The sequence below is a fragment of the Syngnathus scovelli genome, chromosome 8, assembly GCF_024217435.2.
Source record: "Syngnathus scovelli strain Florida chromosome 8, RoL_Ssco_1.2, whole genome shotgun sequence".
Taxonomy (NCBI): Eukaryota; Metazoa; Chordata; class Actinopteri; order Syngnathiformes; family Syngnathidae; genus Syngnathus; species Syngnathus scovelli.
Window position 1 is genome coordinate 12,594,789 of NC_090854.1, and position 24,544 is coordinate 12,619,332.

The 24,544-nt window shown below is 45.6% G+C and overlaps 1 protein-coding gene across 4 annotated transcripts; it reads left to right on the forward strand.

Annotated features, from left to right (window-relative positions):
* The first annotated feature begins 719 nt into the window (after positions 1-719).
* bcl9 (BCL9 transcription coactivator) lies at positions 720-24,503 on the forward strand. 4 transcript variants are annotated; one of them, XM_049729097.2, is made up of 10 exons: positions 720-1,434; positions 4,965-5,175; positions 15,179-15,640; positions 16,960-17,273; positions 17,991-18,098; positions 18,204-18,390; positions 18,746-18,839; positions 18,915-21,081; positions 21,436-21,708; positions 22,114-24,503. In XM_049729097.2, the coding sequence occupies exons 3-10, from the start codon at positions 15,360-15,362 to the stop codon at positions 23,154-23,156; spliced, it is 4,467 nt and encodes a 1,488-aa protein (XP_049585054.1). In that variant the 5' UTR covers positions 720-1,434; positions 4,965-5,175; positions 15,179-15,359; the 3' UTR covers positions 23,157-24,503. The 4 variants fall into 4 exon arrangements, with proteins under 4 accessions (XP_049585054.1, XP_049585055.1, XP_049585056.1 ...); XM_049729098.2 differs by having other exon boundaries at positions 720-919; XM_049729099.2 differs by lacking the exons at positions 720-1,434; positions 4,965-5,175 and adding an exon at positions 10,320-10,888.
* The last annotated feature ends 41 nt before the right edge of the window (positions 24,504-24,544 follow it).

Sequence of the window (24,544 nt, forward strand, 5' to 3'; positions counted from 1 at the left end):
TATGCATTCATTCCATTTTCAACATCACTTATCCTGTTCGGGCTTGCAGGGGATGCTGGAGCCTGAACCCTGAACTGGTCGCCAGCAATATTAAGTATAAAAATACATTACAAATACAGACATTGACAACACGTTTGGAAGGAAGCAATTTAAAAAGTGAAAGTAAACCATTTTGTATTGACAAAAAACAATTAGATGAATGCAAAAATATTTTTGTTTTCATTTAAATGATTGCAGGGACTCTAGGTAACGTCGAAACTGATATTTAATCAAATAACGCATTTTTTAAATAAAATACATCATATAATTTGAAATTAAAATTATGAACAATATCCATATCAATTTATCCTCAAATTTTCTTGTCAGTCAATTTGGAAGACATAAGTGTAAGTACAGACAATAACATCTAAAAGTGTATTGTGAAAATAGTGCATAAATAAAATATTCAATTAAAAAATATCGTGACGTCATCCATCATTCATAGAGACGGTGATGTCCAAACGCATTTCCTGCCTGAGAAATTGGGAAGTTGGTCCCAAAACTCACAAAATTCCTCTCAAATCTTTTTTTTTTTATCTGAGTGGTTTGGCGAATGAGTTTAATTTTTCTTTTTTAGGAAGGCGTTCACGAGTGTGCTTCTACTGTCCGACGGTAGCCTCACTGGCACACAGACCTGACCTAGAATTGCTACTTAGATTTCGGAGCAAACCACTTGAGCGCAACGGATAGGGGTGCTACTGTCGGCGGTAGTGCTAGTAGAGCGACGTCAGGAAATCTTGACTGGGATGCAATGGAGTAGGACCACTGGAAAAACTCGGGTTAAGGGGGGGGACGTATTTGTATTTTATTATGGAGCCGCGACCATGTTGTGATTTTGGCTTTCCGTGAAGGAGGAATTAAAGGAATTTAAAAGTCCCAGGTGAGTGTCATGTTTTTTGCTGGCCCTCGACGAATCCAGGTGGATACGAAAAAAGAAAAGTGTCGCCAGTGGAAGGGCACAGTTCGCCTCCTGGCAACGGGGCACACGCGAGTTCCTCCTCCCGGGGACATCTAACTCCGGTATCCGTCCGTCTCCCTCCTGAACGACACCCCCTCCCCACCCACCAACCCGAAGGCTCTTCGGCTGCTGGCTAGCAAAGCCCCGCGTCGCGTCCACAACCGTGGCGGACAACCGAGGCGCTCCTTTTCCACGTTACAGAAGCCCCATTTTTTCTGCCTCTCCCCCTCCTCCTCCTCCCATTCCCAACAAGCAACCAGCGCGACAAAAGCGGATTATTCACGATGGTCTCGGCATGGCGCAAAAGCCGCGGAGAAATGCTGATATTTTAGCCGCCGACAGCGGAGGACCGCCCGATCTTGTTGGGAAAATGGAAAAAAAGGATACAATGCTCGCCGTGCGTGTTGTGCATTCCACTGGAGCTCCGCGGACGTGGGGTATTGTATTTTTTTTTTTTTTTTTTCATAAGAAAAAAAAATGCTCTTTGGTTTGATTCGTCTACGGCGGCGGCGAGAGATTATAAAGGCCTTGAGCCTTCTCATTTTAATTGTTACATTGTTAACTGAGCTAGCATAACTTGAACAACGCACGCCAGCCGACCGAGGGCCCTCACACTGGGGGCTTTTTCTTTATGAAGCCACGGCGAGACCGTGATGGCACCTCTCGTGTTGCGTTCGCGGCCAGGCGAGACGTCGTTGTTCTCTCCGTCCACTGGCCTCCCTCTTCGGGGAAGACTTTGTTTGTGCTGGCCGAGAGGCTCCATGAATGCTCAAGTCCTCCTCCCACCCCCACCCCCACCACAGCAGTAGCTCTGTGGCCAAAAAGGAACAACTTCTTTTTTTAGGGGGGGAAAATGGGAGAAAAAAAGTTCCTGGAGTTTTTTTTTTTTTTTTTTTCAAGCGCCATTGACTTGACTTTTTTTTTTTTTTTTAATCCGCCAGGAGTTCCAAGTGGGGCGCTGAGATTCAGTGGGGAGGTGGGGGACTCTCGAGACTTTCGACTGATGCGTAGCCAACGTGTGCTTTAAGTTTATTTATAGTTTGGGGTTTGTAGCCATGTGAGTGTATTTTAGGTGGCCGTTTGTGTAGAAGTTTGTGCGGCTTTGTGCCGTATTTGAAATATGCTAAAGTGTGTGTAGCTTTGTTTCTTGCATTGGACCAGAGCCACAGGTTATTCTTATTCTTGTGTCCACAGACAAGGTGTAACAATCCGGTCTCCATTTTTAAATAATGGGTAAAAGCCTTTTTTTTTTCTTCTCTAGTCACACAATTGTAGCTTTTTCGGTGATGCGCTTGTCAGGTAGGGGCAGGTATGGGCTTAGTGTCATCCACTACTAAACATGCTAAAGCTAATTAGCTTGCAAGAGGACCCTGTTCACAAATTTCTATAGTTTAAAGATGTTATAACTTAGTTGAAATAAGCATGGCTCATGTCAACCACGACCAAAGTTGCTAAAGTTGTCAATTTAACACAATCCACACATTTAGTTTTAGCATTCTTAAACATGTGTTGTCTTGCCATTTGTTGCCCTATAAACGTACGCATGTTGTACAATTTTAATATACAAGGTGTAGATGTGACATTTTGAGCTGTGATATGGGTTAAAATGGCAAATCCTGAACCCCGTGTCACGTAAACATGCCCCATTGACTTATCTTGTATGCATACTGATTTGATGGAATCTGGTTGCAACATTTTGAACTATTATTGCCAGTCAAAATGGAAACTACAGACCTCGTCATCCTAAGCCAAAAATGATAATGGTTTTAATTAGACACCATCAACAGGCTCTTCTAGTTTTATTATGCGTAAATATGCCCTCCTGTGTCATTTATCTTTTAAGAATACACAGGACAATGAAATAGGAGGTGTAGATGTGTGATTTTGATTTTGACAGAAGGGCTGACCGAAGGGTGTTGTTTGTCATACACAGCCTCCACTCAGAAGCCCCTGGTTCCTTAGCTGGATTATTCACCTCTGGTTAGCAATGAAATTTAAAAAAAAAGAAATTGAACACCCCTCGAGACAAAACAAGAGTAGCGCCACAACACTTTTTGCAGTACCCGCGTTCGAACACAAACGACATTGGAATACAAACTTACATGGTATAGACTGACATTTTGAGCTGTTATTCTAATTAAATGAGGTTGTTTGCTTTTGAGCCGGTTAAATGACAAATCTGTGTTACCAGCGCTAAATGCTCCAAGTTCTTACGATAGTAAAGTTAGCTTTCACTTTGAACCCTTTTTTGCTTGTTGTTTTGTTCTCTTCCCAGGCATACACAGGTAATGGAATTTAATTTGTACCCGCCCCCTGCCAGGATAAGCAGTTCAGATAATGGATGGACTGCAGAAAGTCAGTGGTTAACTAGTTAGCAGCTAATGCTAGTGGCCTTGTTGTATGTATATTCTTCCCATAGCATCCCCCTGTTGCGCTCGGTACTGCTTTGGGGAACACGTTCATGCTTTGTTGCTTCTGACCCAAGGTTTAGGGAGATATGATGAGGTGTTGCTTGATGTTTTTTTTTTTTTATTACTGTATATGGCTTTGAAAGCCTTATTTGGTCATATTTCAGATTTTGCAATCATCAACGTCAATATGCCACCTAGTTGTCATTGTGTTAAGACCTTTTTAGTAACCCAATAAGGTTCCCATGTGACAGTTTATTACATTTTAGGCAGAAGTACTTCTAATTGCACAAAAAGCCTTTTTTTGTGTCTCAGAAGAAAGCATTTTATGGACTATGTGTATGTGCTGCGCTGTCCAAGCTTGGTTTCCATGCACACAAGGCACACTTTTTTATTTGAAGACTGAGGGCCCCCTCAATTGCTAAGCAACACCACTGTCTGCTTGCATCATTTATTTATGCGATGCACACAGGTTCTTATTTATCTCTTCTTTCAATTCAACGCTGTCGTCTTTTCATTATAGCGAGCCGTCATATGTTTGTCGCCAACAAAATGGTGCCTGTTTGGTTTGGGCTCTGATTTGGTTGATTTGCAAAACAAGATTTCCCATTGAAATGAACTGCGTCTGGAATTCAAGGGGTCCTTGGTCTAGAACTGTCCCGGTATCCCACATTTTGAGGTTACAAGTGGTGCACTATTAACTAGGCTGCGCAGGAGCGTAAAAATGTTTACTTACTTACAGGTTCGGGTTACATTGCCGCCATAGAACAGAACTCAGTCATAAACTGAGGAACCTCCTGTAATTTCTTCCAGAGACCAAACTGTCTCCATAGGAAGACCTTTATTTTCACAGGCTATTTTTGATTTATTTATATTGTCATACATTCTGTTAAAAACAATAACGCACTTTAATAAACCTCCCGTGGCTGATACTCCCAGCTCATTTTTTTCACATTATTGTCACACAAGTATAAAATTCAATCAATTTAGTTTGTTAGAAGAGCAGAACACGCTTCATCACAAGCTACCCTGTCAGTCTAGCTAGTAGCCAACGTAGCAGTCTCCGTCTTTACTCGGGCAACATCTTAAATAAATGGACGCAAATCTGCAGACGCCAGTCAAAGAAGTTCATAAAAAAATGGGAATCCTATCAAGCTGATGAGAACTGAACACAAATAGGCAGAAAATTCCCCAAATAAACATGCAACAATGCTAAAATTAGCTTACCAGGGGCATCACTTCCACTAATCCACATGACTACACAACTCCTGGCAATCATCTCTGAGTAGCGTGACACCAAATCCCAAATAATTTTTTTGACCTTTTTCCGTACCTCTGCATACAAGATGGAGCATATATCGGATTTTCACGTGATCCCGCATAGCTTCAAGTTTAAATATTTGGTTGGAAAAGGAGCCTAAAAAAACAGTGACCTAAAACTTTTTCTCTGTTTGCTCATGTTGTCATGTCATCACGAGCGACTTGGTGCTTTTCCTCGCCGCTGCACTTATTTGCTTGTCACCCGCTGAACCAAAGTTGTCTCTCTCTGTGTGTTGCAGGTGTGAATGACTTGTGGCTGTAGGGTGTCGTGAGCGGGCTGCTAGCTTCCTGCAAGTGTACACGCCTGCGCGCACACAAAAACTCGCAGCCTCCAGGGGGGAGGGGGCTGACTACAAGGGCTCCGGCGGCAAACACACATCAGTGCCCAGGAGACCTGAGGCCTGGTCCTCCATATGAGGCCCTGCTCAAGGGGCAGGGGGGGCTTCTGAGGTAAGTCAAACTCAACTCTGCTGCTCTCTTTCAACCCTGTTAAACATACCCTGTCATATTGATTGTTTTTCTTTTACATGTTTTTGGAGAAACTACAATTTGTAGTGGTCAGATCATTTTAAAAATATATATTTCTTTGATATATTTTTGAAGTGGCACATAATCTGATTTGGGTCAAACGTCTGCGTCTGATTTCATCAAATAGCAAGGAAATCGAAATAATCACATCCGAGTTGTCTGTCTCTATAATAAATCGTTTTTCTATAACATTCTTTGCTGTCACAAGATGTTTGCCGCAGTCTAGTAAGATTGTGTAATCACCCTGAACTCTGATGAATGCATGGGGGCAAAGATTACAGCTTGTGCTTGGGAATTGAGTTTTTTCACATAAACACAGAACACACCTGGTTTTCTGCTCCTCGTATGTTTTAGTCAATTTGGCTTTATTTGACCAAATAGTCGGTACAAAGAAATTTGTACGGTACTCTGTGTGGCGGTATCACAAAGGCACAAAAGCGAAAGATAATGCCAGTGCATGGGTATTTGTAGGCGCCTTTCAGGGTGCTCAAGATCACCTTACAACAGTAATAAAAATGTAACGATAATTAGGTATGCCGTAAAAGAAAGGTCATAAAATGTGTGAAAGTCAGATGGCCTATGCAGATGGAGGCCTTTTAAAACAGGATTTTAATTGCGGAGGTAGTCGATATCTTGGAGTGACCGTGGAAGTGAAAGCCTTTGGCTACCTGCCTGAGAGCGACAGACCCAAAATATGTAGGATAAACAAGCTTGAGGTGCAGTGTGAAGCATTAAGGGAGACCAGTGGAGAAGGTGCGATGGATGAGGGCAGAAAGATGAAGGGAGCCGCTGAGAAGAAGATTGGAGCCAGTGCAAGTTCTTGAGTATGGGAGTGAACTCTGGCAATGATGATGGCGATTTGTGGAGTTATCACGCGGACCGAGAATAAATCTCATAAGATTTGCTGATGTCTTGACTGAGCAATATCACCAAAGATGATGCTTGCTTTTTTTTTTTGCCAGAATAATTTGTAAGACTGCCCCAGATGTATATTCAAGCACCGTGCAACTATAAAGACTCTGGCGCATATTCTCTCTCTTGACATTTATCTCCGAAGGCATCGATAGCTTTGTCGTGATGAGAGGAAGCCCCTGAGTTGCGGCGTTAATGATTCCAGAGGAACGAGGACGTCATGGGCCGCGCCACTCGGCTCCAACTGCATGTTGCTCGGTCTTATTCTCCAATTTGGACACAATCGTGGACAAAACACGGTCATGCTGCTCCTCCTCACATCTCTGTCCAGGCAGTTTATTTATCTGCTATCTAATCCCAGCGCATGTCAACTGAAAACCGTGGGGAGGTGAAGGACGCCCGGGAAATGGATATTGATGGAAGGCAGCAGAGGATTTATTTTTTCTTCTGTTCATTGGCCTCTCATGTTTCTTTCTGTATTTGTTTGCTCAGTGGGATTTCTAATTAAAACTCCAAAGATTTGTGCTATCTTGGAGGCGGTTTGCTCACTTCCCTACGGCGTGCTTTGTGGGTGGGGTGGGGGGGGTGCGCTTCTTTCCCAGTCAAACAGATAATACATGTTGAAGTGTCTGCTTGGCCGCCGTATTGATTTTCAGTCTCTAGACTCACTTTTTGTTGTTTCCTTAGATGCATGTTAATAACATCAAAATTCAAGCCATCATGATAGTTATGCTATGGAGTAGGAGCCATGCTATGAGCGTTAAAGTTAGTTTGGATGACAACACTTTGTTAGCGGACTGAAAATTATGCATGTCAAAATGGATTAGAAACCCATTTTAGGAGACAACAGACTACTTTGTGACTTGGTTGTTTCAAATTGGTGTTTTTTTTAGTCGGCCTTATATCATTCATAACTAGTTGTAGGAGCGATTGTTTTCATTCTACAAATGTTTAGGTGGTGCACCCATGCATAGTCGAGCATAGCCCACCTGTTCCAACCTTTGAGGGAATCGCACCATGAAATAAACTGGAATGACCAGAAAATTAGCCACTTGCATTGCTTTTAAGGGGGAGGGGGAGTAGTTTCCGCATAGTTTTGCTGACTAACAAACAAACCGGAGAAAATGTATTTTGGCAGAAATAACGAGCCTCAAAACTGTTAATATAAGCAATGTTTTCCATGGCTCTCCATTTGCCAGCTCACCAAACTTGACTGTGTGACCACATTCAGTTATTCAGCGGCCGTGGTCTGACAGATTCAACTTAAACGGTAACGATGCACTCAAAAACCCGGCGGGGCATTTCCTTTTAATGCCACTGTTATAATTTTAGTAGATAAACCGGTACACCAAAAAATTGCCACCTATTCTGTCAAATTAACACATGGTTGTGCGTCACGGGCAGAGGCAATGCAAATTGGAAAACAGCACACACTTTCATCGGCCACAGTGGTGTCTCGCTCGCTTGTATGAAAAGCATCAAATTGGGTTGAGTAATTCCGTGAGGATTGCATTTGATCCAGTTCTTTGCTGACCATGATGGACATGTCACCAGTTTAAAAACACAACAAATATAAATCATAACATTAAGGGAAAACAGCCACCTGAGATGTTTTTGAAAACAAATTTTTTGGGGGCTCCAACAGGGAGTTTTTACACAGCGTGCAACTGCAAATGAGTAAAAATATTTTCTAATGTTCAGTTCAAATTTCGCGTCCATTTTAGATGGTAATATTTCAAAAAGTTACACTATCAAACTGTGATGTCACACAATTTAGGAGCCGACGCAGCCGATTGCGGTTTCCGGAACCGAACTGAATGACTCGTACCACCTTGTGGAAAAATGGCTGTACTCAAGAGCGTACATCAGCTAGGAAAGGTGGTCTTCGGCGCTGCTGGAAGTGACGGATCAGTCCCCCATCCGTCATTCTGCTTTCAAGTTTCTCTGCTGTGATTGAAAGCTGTGTGACAAGTAGACTTGCCCGCCTGGCCCCGACAGACATTCTCATTGCTGGACTGTTGTCTTGTGGCCTTTGGGGATCCTCGCAGTAACTGTCTGATTTCTCTGGTACTCTATAGGCATAATAGATACCTCAATGGATTATCCCACCCCCCACCCCCCCAATGTGTAGGTTGAACTCTGAAAGTGTCTGCCAATTAATTAGGATTTCTTTTGGTTTTACTGCCTAGTCCACCGATCCCCTTCCCGCTATTCACAATTACCATATTAATGACATGACGTAAACGTGGAGAGGCCGTCAATCGATACGGGCGCGTGCGTTCATGCACACGGGGAGCGCGCCACTCCCCCACTTTTAATTAAATTTGTGGTTTCAAAACTCGTCACGCCGCTGAATTAATCAAGCTACCGTCGGATGAAATCATATTGATCCTTAAGTGCTGATTTGACATGTGTTCCTTAAGTACTGCATTCATTTTTCATGCGGTGGTGACATGAGTCGAATGCAATGCCGCCCGGTTTTCGTCTTGATTTGCGGCTACAGCGTCCAAGCTGATGAACGGCGGTCGACTCGACTCAAACATGTCTGAAGTTCAAAACTTGACATTGCCGTTTCCTTTTTTTTTTTTTTTCTGCTACTGAACGATGACATCCGAAAGGATGCCACACCTTGACTTTGGATCAGTCACGTCTAAAACCAGCATGTTTCATCCTGTTTGCTTTTTACCGACTGCGTATGTAGTCATTTTAACTCTTATCCAAAAGATTTATTTATTCATTTGCCGTCTAATGACCTTTTGGCGGAGAAGCATACATTTCATGTCAAGAATCCAAATAGTAATTTCGAAAATAATTCCAAGTAAAACAATTCTTCTGTTTTGACAGTACCACGTGCTGACATGATTAATGGGATGACACTGATTTTTATTGCGTCATTAAACGCACTTAATGATGAATTGCCAAACAGTCAGTTCTAAGATTGAGTGAGAGATAGTTTTTTTCTTTTATATTTGAATGGATAAGAAACCACTGTTGCTGTACTGAATTGCTAGCACATTTAGCATGTGGCAAAGCAAAGATGCCATGTTGTCGAGGAGTCTCTCGGGAGAGAAAAGAGCAGAAGTTTGCAAACTCCTTTGCAACCATCAAAAGCCATAAAGCGGCGGTGCAGTTTTCAGATGTTATTAGGACAAATAAGTACCGACTCGTGGCTGTCGCGGTATGTGTATAAGCACGCATGTATTTATCTGCGCCTGTATATTTAATTGGGCAGGTCTTAGCCAGTGTGTTTAAAATTCCTCTGGAATGACACACTCGTGCAAACTGGGGTAATTCAGGGACACAGTCTGGCTCTCCAGAGTGCCGCGTTTTATGATGGGGAGGAGGTTGCACATGGCCTGCATTACTGCATTAGTTGGGTTCCTTATTCTCATGGCAGTTGCTCGATAAATAATAAAAAGACCAGAGGGGCAGTAAGATATAAGGTGCTCCCGTCGTGTTGGCGACCATATTGTTATCTTCCAGGGTCAAGCTGTTGCACTCGTAGATGATGTATTAATCGTACAAAGACAATGTTTTGAGTCACGTTTAACTGTTTGTACAACAAAATACATGTTTTAATTTCCCTCAGTAATTCCTCAGTACACATAGTCTTTTCACATTTTTCGCAATAGCTATATTCCAACTTGTGTCATATATTTAGAAACAAATATTTGATGTCACTGTATTGATCGGTTTATCAACCATACAATAGTGACAATGTTTCGGTGGATTACCGAAGCTTTTCCACGCACTGGTTGAACCAACACTTTGTTTTGCGGTCTGATCAGTTGGAAGGTCAACCGTTTGCATTGCATTTTAATGCACATGAATAAACGATGATACAAGAGAGAATTTCCTGGAGTGGCGCATCCCGGCTGCTGTCTCCGTTGCGCATATTTAAAGCTTCTTTGTGATTTGATATATGCAGAAGCAAAACATTAATGTAACTGAATTAAAGTATTGCCTAATGCTTCCAAAAGGTCTGTAGAGTTCCTCCTAATGGTACTGAGTTTTGGGATTTCCCACAATGCTTTTTGCCACGAGGAGAGACGTCCATCCAGCATGAGCAAGAGGAGGAATGTGGTTGGAGTGTGGGAGCAACTGTGAGAAAGCAGGGAGGAGGGGGAGGGAGGGAGCACGGTCAAGGGACAGGAAGAAAGTACGAGTCTGATGGGGGCTGGGAGATTCTCCTCACAAAATGAGGTTCGCAAAAAAGACCAAGAGCAATAGACACAGTGACGCATCAGCTGAGTTTACCAAGATAACTAAAGTGCAAACAGAAAGAGCTATTTATTAAGGCACACAGCAAAGTTACTTGCTTGGAATTATAGCTGAACCTGTATGTTCGTTCAGGTGTTTATTTTATGACCTGCTCTTCCTGTGGCTACAAAGAACTCTACCTAGCCCATTACACAGTATGAAGACTGCCCTGGCCAAGAAGGAACCTGTTTAAATTTCAGAGCAGATTACGAAATTTAGTTTCATCTCACTCAACTTGCTTAACTAGGATAGACTCCAAGGGTGGTTATGCTTCTATCAGAGTCTATTTGTTTTATTTGCAAGTTAATTTTTTTTCCCTGAGAACAAAGCTCGTGCTTCCACTACAACCAGCACCTCAACAAATGCGTATTGGAAAGTGCTGCTCGATATTAGTTGGAGATGAATAAAAGGATTGTAATGAACCAAGCTGAACCGTTCCACAAAGCAAGCAGTCCCCAAACAGGTTGGTATGGCTCTGAATGGAGTGTCTCATTTGATTTTGCTGATTGAGTGATTTGCTTCTCACACAATGGATACGAACTGCCGCTTGATGTCGGACCGTATTGCACATGTTCGCGTTGGGCTGATTTTCCACTTGACATGTAAGTGATTCTTTGTCTCGTGTGAAGTAGCCGTGCCTGGTTCCAAGAAGAAGCCAGCACTTAGCCGCAGATGCAGAGACGAAATGCAGATGAGCAGAGATGTGCAGTGTGTGTGCTTGTGAGTGTCCAAAGCCGGTCCGGCTGGCTGCTGGAAGGGGCCGCCGCTCGTGGCGCCGTGCCCGGGAGTCCGCCAGCAGATGTGTCACTTGTGAGTCAGCTGTGCGCTGCTTGTATCGCAGTGTCTGAGACACAGGCGCCCACCTGGGCTCTCAGCGAAGAGAGCAAATGGTGTAATAACCCCTCTCTTCCTACGGGGATGTCTGTGTCACACCTCCTCACCAGCCTCTCGTTTCCCTCACCACTTCCATCATGTTGATGGAGGCGTTGCGGCTTCTGTCACCATGAGATGACAAAACGTGACACTACGCACATGTCGCCTCCCCAGGGATGGAAGCACCACCAGTGGTGGGCATGGCGAGGGGTTTGGGTGGGCGCTTGATATGTTGCTATCCTATCCTTATTCCATTTTTTTTTTCTGCAGAAAGAGTTTTTGAAGCACGTTGGCTTCAAGAGGTCCCCGCCACTTCCTCCTACTCATGTCAAGTTTGTCACGTGTGATCTCCCGTAGATGTGTGTTGTTGTCGGTGTTTATCGGCTCCACTGCCGCCCGGCATTCCTGACATTCTGCGTGTGTCACCTTTGAGTTATGATGACACGTGCGGGGTGTGGCGTCACCTCCGCCGATGAGCTCGCTGGTGTTCCAAAGTTTGCTTTTGGTGCGTATTGTGGCGTCTGCCATCAATCGCAAAAGGATGTGGAAAAAATAAGCCCCCTGTTGAGCCCACTTGTTTTGCTTCTCAGGTTGTCACCCATCTGGTATAAAACAAGGAGCTGCTTAATGTGTGATTGTTGTGGGGCTTTCTTTGTGGAAAAGTAGTGGAACACTAAAATAGCTAAGTTCCCCAAAAAAATTCTTGGTGAACGTAAACAGGATTTAGTTCCAAATACTTCTGGCTGTTTTGAATAAGTATTAGAATTTATTAACTTTGAATTATCTCGCATGTCTTTAGCCGTCACGGTCATTTTCTTTGAGCCGAGTAAATGCAGAAATGCACTGCTGACTGCTCAACATTGATCAAAATGTGGTGTAAGTAAGAGAAGAGAATTTCTTCAGCTTTAGGATGAAGTGATGTCCTTGTATATGGAGGAAGACAGCCTTTTTTGCATTAGCGTACCTTAATGCTGGCTGTGCAATTGACAGTATATTATGATACATTCTCAGAAAAGCCAAAATATGGCCGATTTGCCTTAAACAAATAAAGAGCCTAAAGAAGAAATTTTCGAGATAGCTACCCAGCTGATTGAGAGCGGGGATGGGAGCAATACTTCTTTGCGACTGAATTGCAAAGCGGGATTTGCATAAATAAAGCTGAATCTTCGGCAGGCCGAGCCGACGGCGCCTCTGAGAAGAAGACGAGCGCGTTTGTTTTTTGGCTACGCCTTCCCGTGAGAAGTGTCAGAAAAATTCCAGTCAATGAGATGAATTAAAATCGGTGGACAGTGGGTTTAATGCGAGGCCAACAACCCCCACCATCACCCGTGTATATCCCACACCATTAACCCCAAACACGGGTATAAATCCTCCTATCTCCCGTCCGGTGCAAATCTGCTGAAGTACCTCAGACAGGTTGGTGGCCAAGTCCAGGACGCCGTGACATAAACGTGTCATGAAATGCTACCATTTAGCGAAAAGCCACTCCAAATGGAAAGGGAACTACGTGTGCCTTCTTGTCCAGAAGCAGAAAATTGCTAGTAAAAGCTAAAGTGTAGAGATTCCTTCCATTTCCCGTAAATTGCTGTGCAACAATGCTCTGGTGTTTTTTATTGGAGATGAATTATATGCCGCTTTGTTCTGTACTGCACCTTAATTCAGGACAGAGTTCGTGCCAAACATTTTAGAATTTATACGTCATCAGACCAAATGTACTCTTAATGACTAGCCTATGCTAATACAGTTGTAAAATCCAAATTACAGCTATCAGTAGATAATACTGTATTTAAAAAGAAAAGTAAAAAAAATTCTGGTGAGGATAGATATCACACGCTTGAGCACAATATTAGAATTGCAAGAAAGTGAAGTTAGTCGATATTTAAAGGTTCCCAAGGCTGAAGAGATTTGAATGTTAATATGTCTTTCAACTTTTCGACGATGTGTGGTTGCTGCTAGGCCGCTTTCACTTGTGGACATGCCTGTATTTCTTAACAAGAGTCAGCACACGCAAGTTAACTTTATTTTGTTAGCCTTACCTTGTATATATTAGAATGTTTAAAGTTTGGTTCAAGCCTTAAGGCCCTGCTGTTCCGGCAGATTGTTTGTTTAAGCAAAAACTGAATTTGGCATTGTTGAAAAACAAACTTTGAACATATAACTGAATACTATAAAGTAACAATTCCGCCACCAGGAGTTAAAATCTAACATCTTGATCGCCTACTATTTGACCATAAGAATTCTGAGGACTCCAGTCCGCATCATTACCCTTCAAGCCTCCTTTTTGAATATTCTAATCAGTAGACACTACAGAGGGTGAAATATCGAAAGTGCTTTCCATCTTTGAAGAACATAATGAACCTACTCTGCTATTTAATTATTTCCTCTTTAAAAGCTCTGAATTGCCTCTACCCAATTTTTGTTGCAGACCAGAATGAATGCATATTGACCACGACATTAACAAACCATCATCTTCAAATATAAAATATATATATATATTTTTTTTCATTAATTTTTGTGCATTTTACGCACATCTGATTTACTACTGAGTCACATAATTCTGGAACTATATCACAGAGTGCAATCTATATTGAGCACACTGAAGAACTCTCACTCACTGCTGTGTCTTATGGTGTGTGTCCCCCCCCCCCTCCTTTCCTTATTGCGAGGTTTGTCCAAACAGTGTAAATTGGACACATAAGGGTTCTCTGTTCTTGCGCTCAAGCAGCCTCCTTATGCCCACGTGCCTTTGCGATACGTATGTCCAGCGTGGACGTAAATCACTTTGCTTGTAGTAGACTGTTGAGAGATTAGCACTGCTGCTGCCGCCGCCACTGCCGCTGCTGCTGTAGCAGGAGTCTTGTTTTTCTTTCGCCTCATTCCCAGTGACAACCCCCAACCCCCGCAGAACTCGACCGCTCAAACGGTCCACCTCCTTCTTCCCAGGAGAACTCTGGAGCCAGTTACAATGTCAAGCGTTTGGAAGAGCTCCTAAATATTTTGCGGATGACAATGCAATTTAGCTCACTGGGTTGCGTTCTTATGCAATCCTCCCGTTGGCTCACCAGTACACAAAGGCTACTTGCCCCTGCCCCCACCCCTCTGGCTTTACACATCACTGTCTGCTACAGCGAGCTGCACTTAAAGCCACACTTACTTAACCCTAAAACCCCTCTGAAGCTTTTACAGTTGAAAGGTGAAACCATTTAGAGAAGTTAAGCATTTTGGAGCTCAGTTGTGTGTTATCTTTTTGTGCCCTTCGTCACCGTTTGATTTGGATGAAAGTTTCCACTCCTTTGTGCAGTTCATTGGTTAGGTGTGACTGTGAACAACGCAGTCGAGCAGCTTGTAGGCCACACTAACCTTTAGTCGTTTGTCTCAAACTGGTTCTGAAGTCGGTGTGATTTGGTTGTGGCCGAGAAAGCAATTTCAAACCATTTTATCTGGCAAATGATCCAATCAGGTTTGACGACGTGCGTAATGGTGACTGTGGATGGGTGTAATAATCAATAGTTAAGAGGTCTGACGATGATGTATAATGGATTAGAGGCAATAGAGACTTAGCTGTGTTCTTCATTAACAATGGCCGTACGTGACTGTGACCTCTCAAATTTGATGATGCTGGACTGACCAGGCCAGTACGCATTTTATAAATACTATGTATGACACAAGACATTAGATATATATTTTTTAAATACATAAAATTCAATACTTTGAGTTTGAATTATTTTTCTTGAATTTTTTTCCTGTGTTCTGAATTGTACATTACCAGGGTTGTTAGTTGTGACTTATTCTATTTGGTTTTTCTCAGACTAAAGTCTCCTGTACTATTTTTGTTAACAGCCTCGCTCATTTTTTTTCTTCTCTTTCTCTTTCTCCACAGTGTGCCCAAGGGCCATTGAAAGCCCCCTTGAGGAGATTCATAGCTACGCACTGAACGAGAAAAGACTCCTGGACTATTGTTATTGTTTTTATATATTTTCTCTTTTCATAAACACACACATACATACACACACACACAAGGGCGCGTGCACACACTCACATAGACAAGGACGTGAGGGAGAATGTTGGAGGTCCAAGAGGAAAGGCCAGCGGCGGCAGGTACAGCAGCGACACATTTCAGCAAGAAGGAGCGAGGCAAGAAGGAGCGAGAGGAGGCCAAGGACGGACGGGGAAACCTCAGCAACCTCGCCAATCCCGGCTCCAGGAACGTCCGCGCCAAGGCGCCGCTCGCGCACGCGGGCAGCCCCCACCAGCACCTCACTTCGCCCTGTTCTGTCGTACTGGTAACCCCATCAATGCACTCCAATAGGCTAAAGAACTCCCCATCCACCAACACACAAAGGTAAGTGAGGCCATGTATAGCAATTGATGACACACATTAGTCAGAGCTGACAACTGTTGAGACTTGTCCCAATATTAGCTGGAAAATTAGCAAAAAGAATTGATAGATTATTGCGACATGTTTGACTACATGCGCGGTGGAAGCGAGCAGACAACGTTAGCCTAAAGCTAACGATTGTGTCAATAATGCAGAAGCAACAAATATGTGTTTAGAATTATAGAATAACAAATAACATGACTCGATACGCCACTTCTTGTCGAAATATGCCAGCTCGTGTGTCTATCCATCGAGACAAAAGTCTTCCTTCATTAAGAGTTGATTGACAATTTGCATTTTTTGTTTCATAAAGAGCCACATGGCTCTCATTGGGTTATAAACATACCAAAGCATTTATTATGCAATATTTTTGTCCAATTGGCGAGTTTTGCAGCATGAGATGAAAATGCTGTAAACAGGAGCTTTTAAGGTCAAAGGAACAAAAACAATACAAGTCGTAAGCATTGAGCCAACACGTCGGTATGGTATTTTCATCTGTCGCGTTGCTGTATTGAAATTCACTTTAGCTCCAACCTCAGCTTGTCCTTGCGGCCTCAAGCAAAGGTCCTCATGTGTCATCCGGAGATGTCCCTGGGTTCAGGGAGTGCATTGTCTTTGGAACTTTTCCTTGCAAACTCATGCTTGAGCCTCTGGAAACAGCTGTCTGGAGTGCCAAAACTCTCCCCGGCGCTCCCCTACTTTTCTACTCCCAGCAGCCTCATGTGTTTGTACATAGAGTGAGCAAGGCTGCGGTTGTGCTTTTTGGACTTGTTGGCATTCGTTACACACTGCTTGTACAAGTGTGTGCGAGGGCGAGTGAGCGGGAGGGAGGGATTAGGGTGTGGCAAGAAAATTCTCAGAAAGTTGGATTTGTCCTGCTCCACGAGACTGAGCTGCTTTCATAGTGAGCTAGTAGGGCGGCAGCACTCGTTGCTACAGGGGACGACCGTGTCTCTGCAATGTTGTATTATTTCCATGGAGAGCTTCAGATGAGGCAGAAGATAAGCTTTTAAGGTTAGAAGCTTTATGCCCCATATATAGTAACAACAACAACAAAACTCAGTTGAGCAGATTTATTTATTTATACACGTTAACATTACAACTTAAAACAAAGACAACAACAACATTCTCATATCGCAATGTTTGCAAACTGTTCGCACCCTGACCTTTTCTCCGGTAGTTTTTCATACTCATGCATAACCCATCAAATATTTTGCTTGATTAAAAAAAAAAAAAAAAAAAATCTAATTCCACTATTTTTCTCTTTTTCTTCCTCGCATCAGCCCTAAACCGAAGACGGAGGCCATGGTACGCTCACCTCCCGTCATGTCCCCCTCCACTGCCTCCCAGATGGACTCTAAAATGCCCAATCAGGGTAAGCCAGGGAGCGCTGGCAGCCAGTCGCAGCCCTCGCCCTGCGACCCCAAGACCCTGGGTGCCAAAGGAGCACAAAACGTGGCAGGGGGCATCGGGCTGAAGAACGGCCAGAGCTTGACCTCCGGCCCCAGCTCCAAAGTGAAAGTGAAAAGGGAGCGTAGCACATCAGTGGAGTCGTTCGAACAGCCGGAGAGTGGAACACCCACCAGCGAGGAAAAAGGTAAGGCAACTTGATTCATGTGCAGCAGGTTTCAGGGGCCGATATTATTCAGAGGCCTTGTAAAGATTTGCTGTCAGCACCTATGATTTTATAGGGAAATTACGCCGTCTGTCTTTGTAATGAACCTTTTAACTGCTCACCATTGAAAGAACGGAACAAAGTCTGCAATGCTTGAATGCTGGCTTTTTCCCTCTGATGACCCCATGCCGTCTTGGAGTGGAAGTTTGATGGACTGCATTTTTTTTTAAACAATGGTGACAAAATGGAGTGAACTTTTTTGGCCCCGCTTTTGATTGAGTGTCAATTAGTTTGCTGTCTAAAAAAGAATTACATGACGTTGGTTAGAAAGACTTGAACTATATCCAGAGTCTTTTCAAGGAAATATTTGAATATGGGGAAGTTGATTGATGTTGAGTGGACCTTATGTTTCTGCCATTGTAATGGAATGCCATCATAAACTAAGGACGCCTTGAAATCCCCTTTTTTTTTTTGTTAAACATTCCCCATCATGTCAGTCAATGTCCAAAAGTTAAATCAAAGCAAATGTATTCTTGGTTGGTGAAAGTTTCATTCGACAACCAAGTAGTCCAGTCATCTAAATTTAACTTTTGTGGCTTTTCTGTTTATTCTGTACCACGATAGAATTTAGTGTGTATACACATGCCTGCCTCTCATTGTAACTCACAAGTCCACCATGGGTTTTGTGTGTTTGTGCAGACAGTAGCAGAGTAAAAAGGATGTGTGTGGCAGAGAGGAGGCAGCCTTACAGTGGAGCCGACTGGTGCTCCGGGGGAGAAAGTGACGAAGATGACAAAGGATTCTTCAGTAAGTGTGCTTCCAAGCATGTGTCGGTGGTCCATCTGTTGATCAATTCCACGCACGACTGCACCGCAACACGTCCTAAAGCCGCGCCGTCTCGCCGTCTCGCAGACTGTAACTCCAGTGACGTGAAGCCACCGGATTCTGTCGCACATTCTACCTCCAACCCTGGACTCAGCCGTTCCTCCACGCCCTCTCACAATTCACTGGGAGGCCAGAGCTCCACGACGGAACCTGCGAGTGGCCAGAAACCAGGCTCCAAACTCGTCTACGTCTTTACCACAGAGATGGCTAACAAGTAAGGAATCTTGACGCAACACGATTCATTCTCTGAAATGTGCAGGAGTGAGAAATTGCTGTTGCGCTTCACTTATTTGGTGCGATGAATACAAAAAAGGAAAATAATCAAGTGTTTAACCAGTGTTAACAATTAAATTGATTAGAGAAGCAAAAGAAAATGAAATCCTGACGATGCCAATAGAGACCAGCGGTTTCTCCACAATGAACTCTCTCAGAGGGTCTGCATATAAAGTGGTCGACTGCTTTCTGATGTTGCCATGATCACTGACTGTCCTTTCCACTGCCACTTGAATACAGATGCAGAAACATAATTATGTCTTTTGGCTGACATGAGCTTTTCTTCTTGTCTTCAGGGCAGCTGATGCAGTTCTGACTGGCCATACGGAAAACATCATCACCTTCCACATGAAAAACATTTCCAACAGCAAAGATAAAGCTCACCTCCTGGTAAAGACATATTCATATTTACATTTATCACACATCAACATCATCGCCTCTCTAATCATGATTTTTCTTCTCAAGAACAATGCAGCAAACGCGCTCCGAAATGACTCCAAGCCTTCCCAGCAAACGCCGTCCCATGGCCAAGATCAGAGTCACCAGCCTGGATCCAAGCCGTCCTTAACGGGCATGGCAGAGCCAGCCCAATCCCAGTCTGCCAACCAAGGAAGCCAATCTGGCGTTCTTCCACAGGATGGCTCATCAGCTGCGGGCATCGAATCAAAGAATCTTCCAGGCGGTAGCCCCGGCAACAACGCAGGCCAAGTTGACCAGACACCCATGAGCCAGCCCGAGGCAGGCCTCAATGCTCCCACCGCAGGTGAAGTAGGGCAGGGAGTAGGCCCCGGGGGTCCGGGTCTCACGCCCCAACAGCAGCAGCAACAGTTGGCGCAGGAGCTTTTAAATATGGATGCCAACACAGAAGGTCTATCCCAAGAGCAGTTGGAGCATCGCCAGCGTTCGCTGCAGACATTGCGAGATATCCAGCGCATGCTTTTTCCAGATGACCGTGACGCACCACCCCCTGGGCCTCCACAGTCTCACGGTGGGCCCCACGACGGAGGCCCCGACGGTCCTCCACGAAGATCGGAGCCAGGCCCCTTGCAGGCGATGATGGCACAATCTCAAAGCCTTGGTCCACCAGGAGGTCCTCGCCCACAAGGTCCACCCTTTGGACCTCCACATGGGCCCAGAGACATGCCTCCTTTTCCACAGGATGAAATGGCTCCCCACATGGGGGGCCCGGGTGGCTGTGGAGACGGTGATCAAATGACCCCGGAACAGGTGGCGTGGTTGAAGTTACAGCAGGAGTTTTATGAGGAAAAGAGAAAGAAACAAGAAATGCAACATCGGCCACTGCCTCCGGACATGATGATGCACCCCCACGGTCCACGCGGCATGATACGAGGACCTCCGCCCCCCTATCAGATGGGCCCCGGAGAGATGTGGGGAGGACCAAGTGGGCCACAAGACCCTTACCCAGAACGCATGGGCATGGGCCCTGGCCCCGGCCCGAGAGGCATGCCTCCCCACATGCAGAGGATGCCCGGCTTCTCCGGGATGATCAATCCTGAGATGGAGGGACCCCCGCGGCCTGGCATGGGGTGGCCTGACGACATGCCGCCTCGTATGGGAGACGCAAGAGGGTTTCCTGGTGGTCCGGGTGCCATGTTCTCTGGCCCCGGTGGTCGAGGGGAGCGCTTTCCAAACCCTCAGTCAGTTCAAGAAGCAATGTTCCATCAAGGCATGGGGGGAGAGAAAGGCCTTCCCCCTGGCATGATGATGGACATGCAAAGGATGATGGGCCATCAAAGAGGTGGAATGGAACCAGGAAATGGCATGGGTATGTTTCCAAGAATGCCCGGTGACGGTCCCATGAGCCCATCGTCAAGGCTCCAGGGAATAGGGAGTCGAGAAATGGGTCCCGAGTTCGGCATGGGTCCCGGTCCAGGGCCTGGACCACACATGCACCCTTCCAAGTTACGAGATCCTCCAATGAACATGAGTCCAGACGAGATGATGAGAATGAGGGGAGGACCTCCGATGGAAAACATGGCAGGACAAGGCAGGGCGATGCAAGGGCCGCCATTCCCTGAGCAGCCGCAACCTGGAGACTTTCCTATGGGGCCTGGGCGACCTTTCCCGGGGGGCCCTGGAGGAATGAGGGGGCCGCACGGAGATCAACCGTTTGGCCCAGAACACAGAGCCACACCTACGGGAGGAAACGGTCGCATGAACCACATGCCTCCCAATGCTGGCCCTCCACAGGGCCAAAGAGGCCGCAAGCCAACAGATCTGAATGTCCAAGCAGGTGGGGGTAACTCTCCCAGCGTCAACCCGCTCAAGTCCCCTCCTCTGAGGCAGGTGCAGTCTCCCATGATGGGCTCACCTTCTGGAAACCTCAAATCACCTCAGACACCGTCCCAGCTGGCCGGCATGCTCACAGGCCCTGCGGGGCCCCAGGCCCCCCCGGCACCTCAATCATCGGCACCAATGAAGTCACCACACTCCATGATGGGATCTGCGGGAGCTTCTCCTGTTCACATGAGGTCTCCTTCTCTTCCCAATCCCTCGCCAGGATGGGCCTCCTCGCCAAAGCCTCCCATGCAGAGTCCTGGAGTGCCACAACAAGGTGGAAAGCCCCCTCTCAGTCTCACCTCACCGAACATGATGGGGAACATGGAGCAAGGTAGTGTGTCCTTTTGCAATATATTAACAGCGTTTTTGTAGTTGAACACAGACAAATGCAATTTTTTGGGGGAGGGGATTGTTGTAAGGCCATAGTTGAGATATGAACCTCAAACTTTACACCGTTTATTTTACATTATTCATCCATAAAAATATTAGCTTTAAATGATAATGAAATACACTATCTGATTGGTACTAATTCCAGACACTCTACAATGTTTATCTGTATTATGAGTCCGTTGTCCACTGCTTCCATCTTGTGGTCATACAGTCACAATTGTCTCTATGAAAAACAAAAACAATATGCCAGGAAATTCCATTTTTTAATTCATGTTTTTGTACTCTGACCACACAGGCGGTAATGGCCCTGCCCCCGCCCCGCCTTCGTCCGGTGCACCGTCTGGCCCAATGTCCCTCCCGGGCAACGTGCCATCGGGGAGCCCTTACACCATCCCACCCGAGCCCACACTGTCCCAGAACCCACTCTCCATCATGATGTCGCGCATGTCCAAGTTTGCCATGCCCAGCTCCACGCCGCTCTACCACGATGCCATCAAGACCGTCGCCAGTTCCGATGATGACTCGCCCCCGGCACGCTCCCCTAACCTGCCTTCAGTCAACAACAACGGTATCGTAGCTCAACAACAGCCTTTCCCAACCTTAATTGAGCCAAGGCACATATTTTTTATGAAAAGAACGTCATTGCAAACTTATATAGTCTACCTCACATTGAAAATGCTGCAATAACGGTGACTCATTGAATCATTGTGTGTGTGCATGTCATGTATGTTGCATGAATGGTCACAGGGGCATTCAAATAATTATGTAAATTCTGCCATCTAGTGGAAGACTATTTATTTTCTTTGCCTCACTACAGTAGTATACTATGTCACTGGCAATGAAAAAAATATTCATAGTAAATAAGTAATTTTTGGACCAATGGATAAAAATGTTACCATCACCGCAAAGTAGAATGGGTCCAGTATGAATAGGTTTGTACCAAGAATAATACCTTTTTGTGTTTGTCCACAAGGTATGCCAATGAACCACCAAGGCAATCCCCGCATGATGGGACCTGGCAACTCCGGACCCATGCCAGCCCTCAGCCCCCTCGGTATGAACCCAATGGGATCCCAGCCCCTCTCGCACGGAATGCCCCCGCAAATGCCCTCTCCTAATGCCCCCAACATGGGCCCCGGTATGATGCCCCACGGCATGATGATCCCCACTAATCCCCAAGACCCCGGGATGGCCAACCCACAAATGATGCCCCAGGGACGTCTGGGTTATCCCCACCGAAATCAAGGCTACCCACTCACACAGTCCCCATCTCAGCAAGGCCCCTTCTCTCCGCACAACGGGCCCGGTGGGCACCAAGGTTTCCCCGGCCACCCCATGGGCTTCCAGGGAGAAGGCGGGCCGATGGGAGCGCGGATGGGGAACATGCCTCACGGGGGCGGGCCGGACGGAAGCATGTGTAAACCGAACACCCCCGGAGGACCCGAGTTCAACAACATGCAAGGCGGCTTCAGCGAGGCGGACCTTCATGAGGTGATGCGGCCGGGAGCGTCCGGCATCCCCGAGTTTGACCTGTCCAGGATTATCCCTTCGGAAAAGCCCAGCCAGACTTTGTCTTACTTCCCTCGCGGCGGGGGGGACAACCCCGGTGGCAAACCATCGCATCCTTCCGGCTTTCCCATGCAGGCCATGATGGGTGACGGCCCCCCGAGAATGGGCATGCCCATGCAGGGGATGGGGGGAATGCCGGGGGGTCCCGGTGGGGGCATGGGGCCCCAAGACATGCCAATGGGCAACCCCGGCCACAACTCCATGCGCCCGCCGGGGTTCATGGGCCAAGGCATGATGGGTCACCAGCCCCGGATGATGTCCCCGGGCGGCCCCGGGGGAATGATGCAGGGACGGCAAATGGCCCACCCCGGCCCGGGCGGCTCCCCTAACATGATGATGTCACTGCAGGGCATGGGCGGCCCCCCGCAGCAGACAATGATGATGGGGGGGCAGATGAGGGCGCGTGACATGGACATGGGCTTCAGTCCGGGCCCTGGAATGTTCTAATTCGGAAACTTTGTACCTGGAATGTTCTGGGAGGGAGTAAGAGGCAAAGTGAGGAAGTATTATCCAAAAACGGTGGATGTACCCTGGAATCAGATGAACGGAGACACCCGGTCACGTCACGCTTTTGGACTGCGGGGTCTTTTTCCCAGTGGCGGTGGGAGTACTTTTTGCCACAAGAACAATTTTGACTTATGAACTTCAGAATGTATGGAATTGTTGTGCATTGGTTTCGCAAAAAAAGAAAAAAATTACAGTTTTTGTGTCTTGGGGGGGAATTCTCATGAGGAGTTGGACAACAAAGAAGAATCAAGTCAATATGGAAATGCTACAGTATATGTCCATCTTATTTTTTCCTTCTCCAAATTAAGAACAAAACAAAATCATGGACGTGGTATGGAACAGGATTGAACAGGAACAGGATCGAGAATTAGTGCTTTGTGAGGACTTGGGTAGAACTTCATCTTGTCTTCATTGTTTTTGACTGTTTCTGTACAGTATAGACATGTGAGCGTGTGTGATATGAGTGTGTGCGTGCGCGCGTGTGTGTGTAGGCATTCTATCAGTGACCTCTCGACTCCTCTTACCTGACTTTACTTGGGGGAAGGAAGCGCCCCCCCCTCCCCTAAAAAAACTGTACTGTTTACCATTGGTGGGCTATTCGAATATTAGTCTATTTTAATTTCCTTTGTAACTCCAGTGTATAACAAACCAAACTATGACCTCATTAAGATAATAGTATTATTAAAAAAGAAAAAATGAAAAAAAGAAAAAGCACAAACATGGACCGTCTGCCGAAAGCGTCTTTTTATTTTTAACCACATGAAGTGTGTGGGGGGAGATCCTGAGGGGCTTTGCAGCACACAATTAATACCACACATTATTAGAAGTCGTGCTGAAACTTCCAAGATTTCTTTCGCCAGCGTACATCCTATTGCTAATACCCAGATGTGTTATGTGTGTTCTTGTTCCTGTTTTTACTTTTTTGTTTTGTTGTTTTTCGACTCTCTTGTTGACTCTGGGTAAATCATTCCCATAGCAATAATCCCTTCCCGCCCCTCTTCCCCCTCCCTCCAACGGTCCGCAGAGTGGGCTCAATACCGAATCGGGCGGGGTATGCCAGGTAACATAGAACTAGAATTAGCTAGATCTGGTGAAACGATATCAAAAGCGAGAGCGCGTGCGGGACGCCAATGTAAACGCGCACTGCTTTTTGCCATCCAGTTGACTTCCTCTCTCTTTTTCTCTGTTGTATAAGCTTGTCATGTGTTTCTCCGTTGGCTTTGGTGCAAATAGTCTACCAGGGCTGTGGTGATGGACTACAAATAAAAGATATTGTTTTGGTATATATTTATATGTCGTCGTCCGTTGCGTGCATGTGTGGATGGACA

Bases quoted from the DNA above. Each gene is read 5' to 3' on its own strand.
- bcl9 (XM_049729097.2), top strand. From the start codon at position 15,360: ATGTTGGAGGTCCAAGAGGAAAGGCCAGCGGCGGCAGGTACAGCAGCG. The intron at 15,641-16,959 runs GTAAGTGAGGCC...TCCTCGCATCAG, and splicing joins CCATCCACCAACACACAAAG to CCCTAAACCGAAGACGGAGG. The intron at 21,709-22,113 runs GTATCGTAGCTC...TTTGTCCACAAG, and splicing joins GCCTTCAGTCAACAACAACG to GTATGCCAATGAACCACCAA.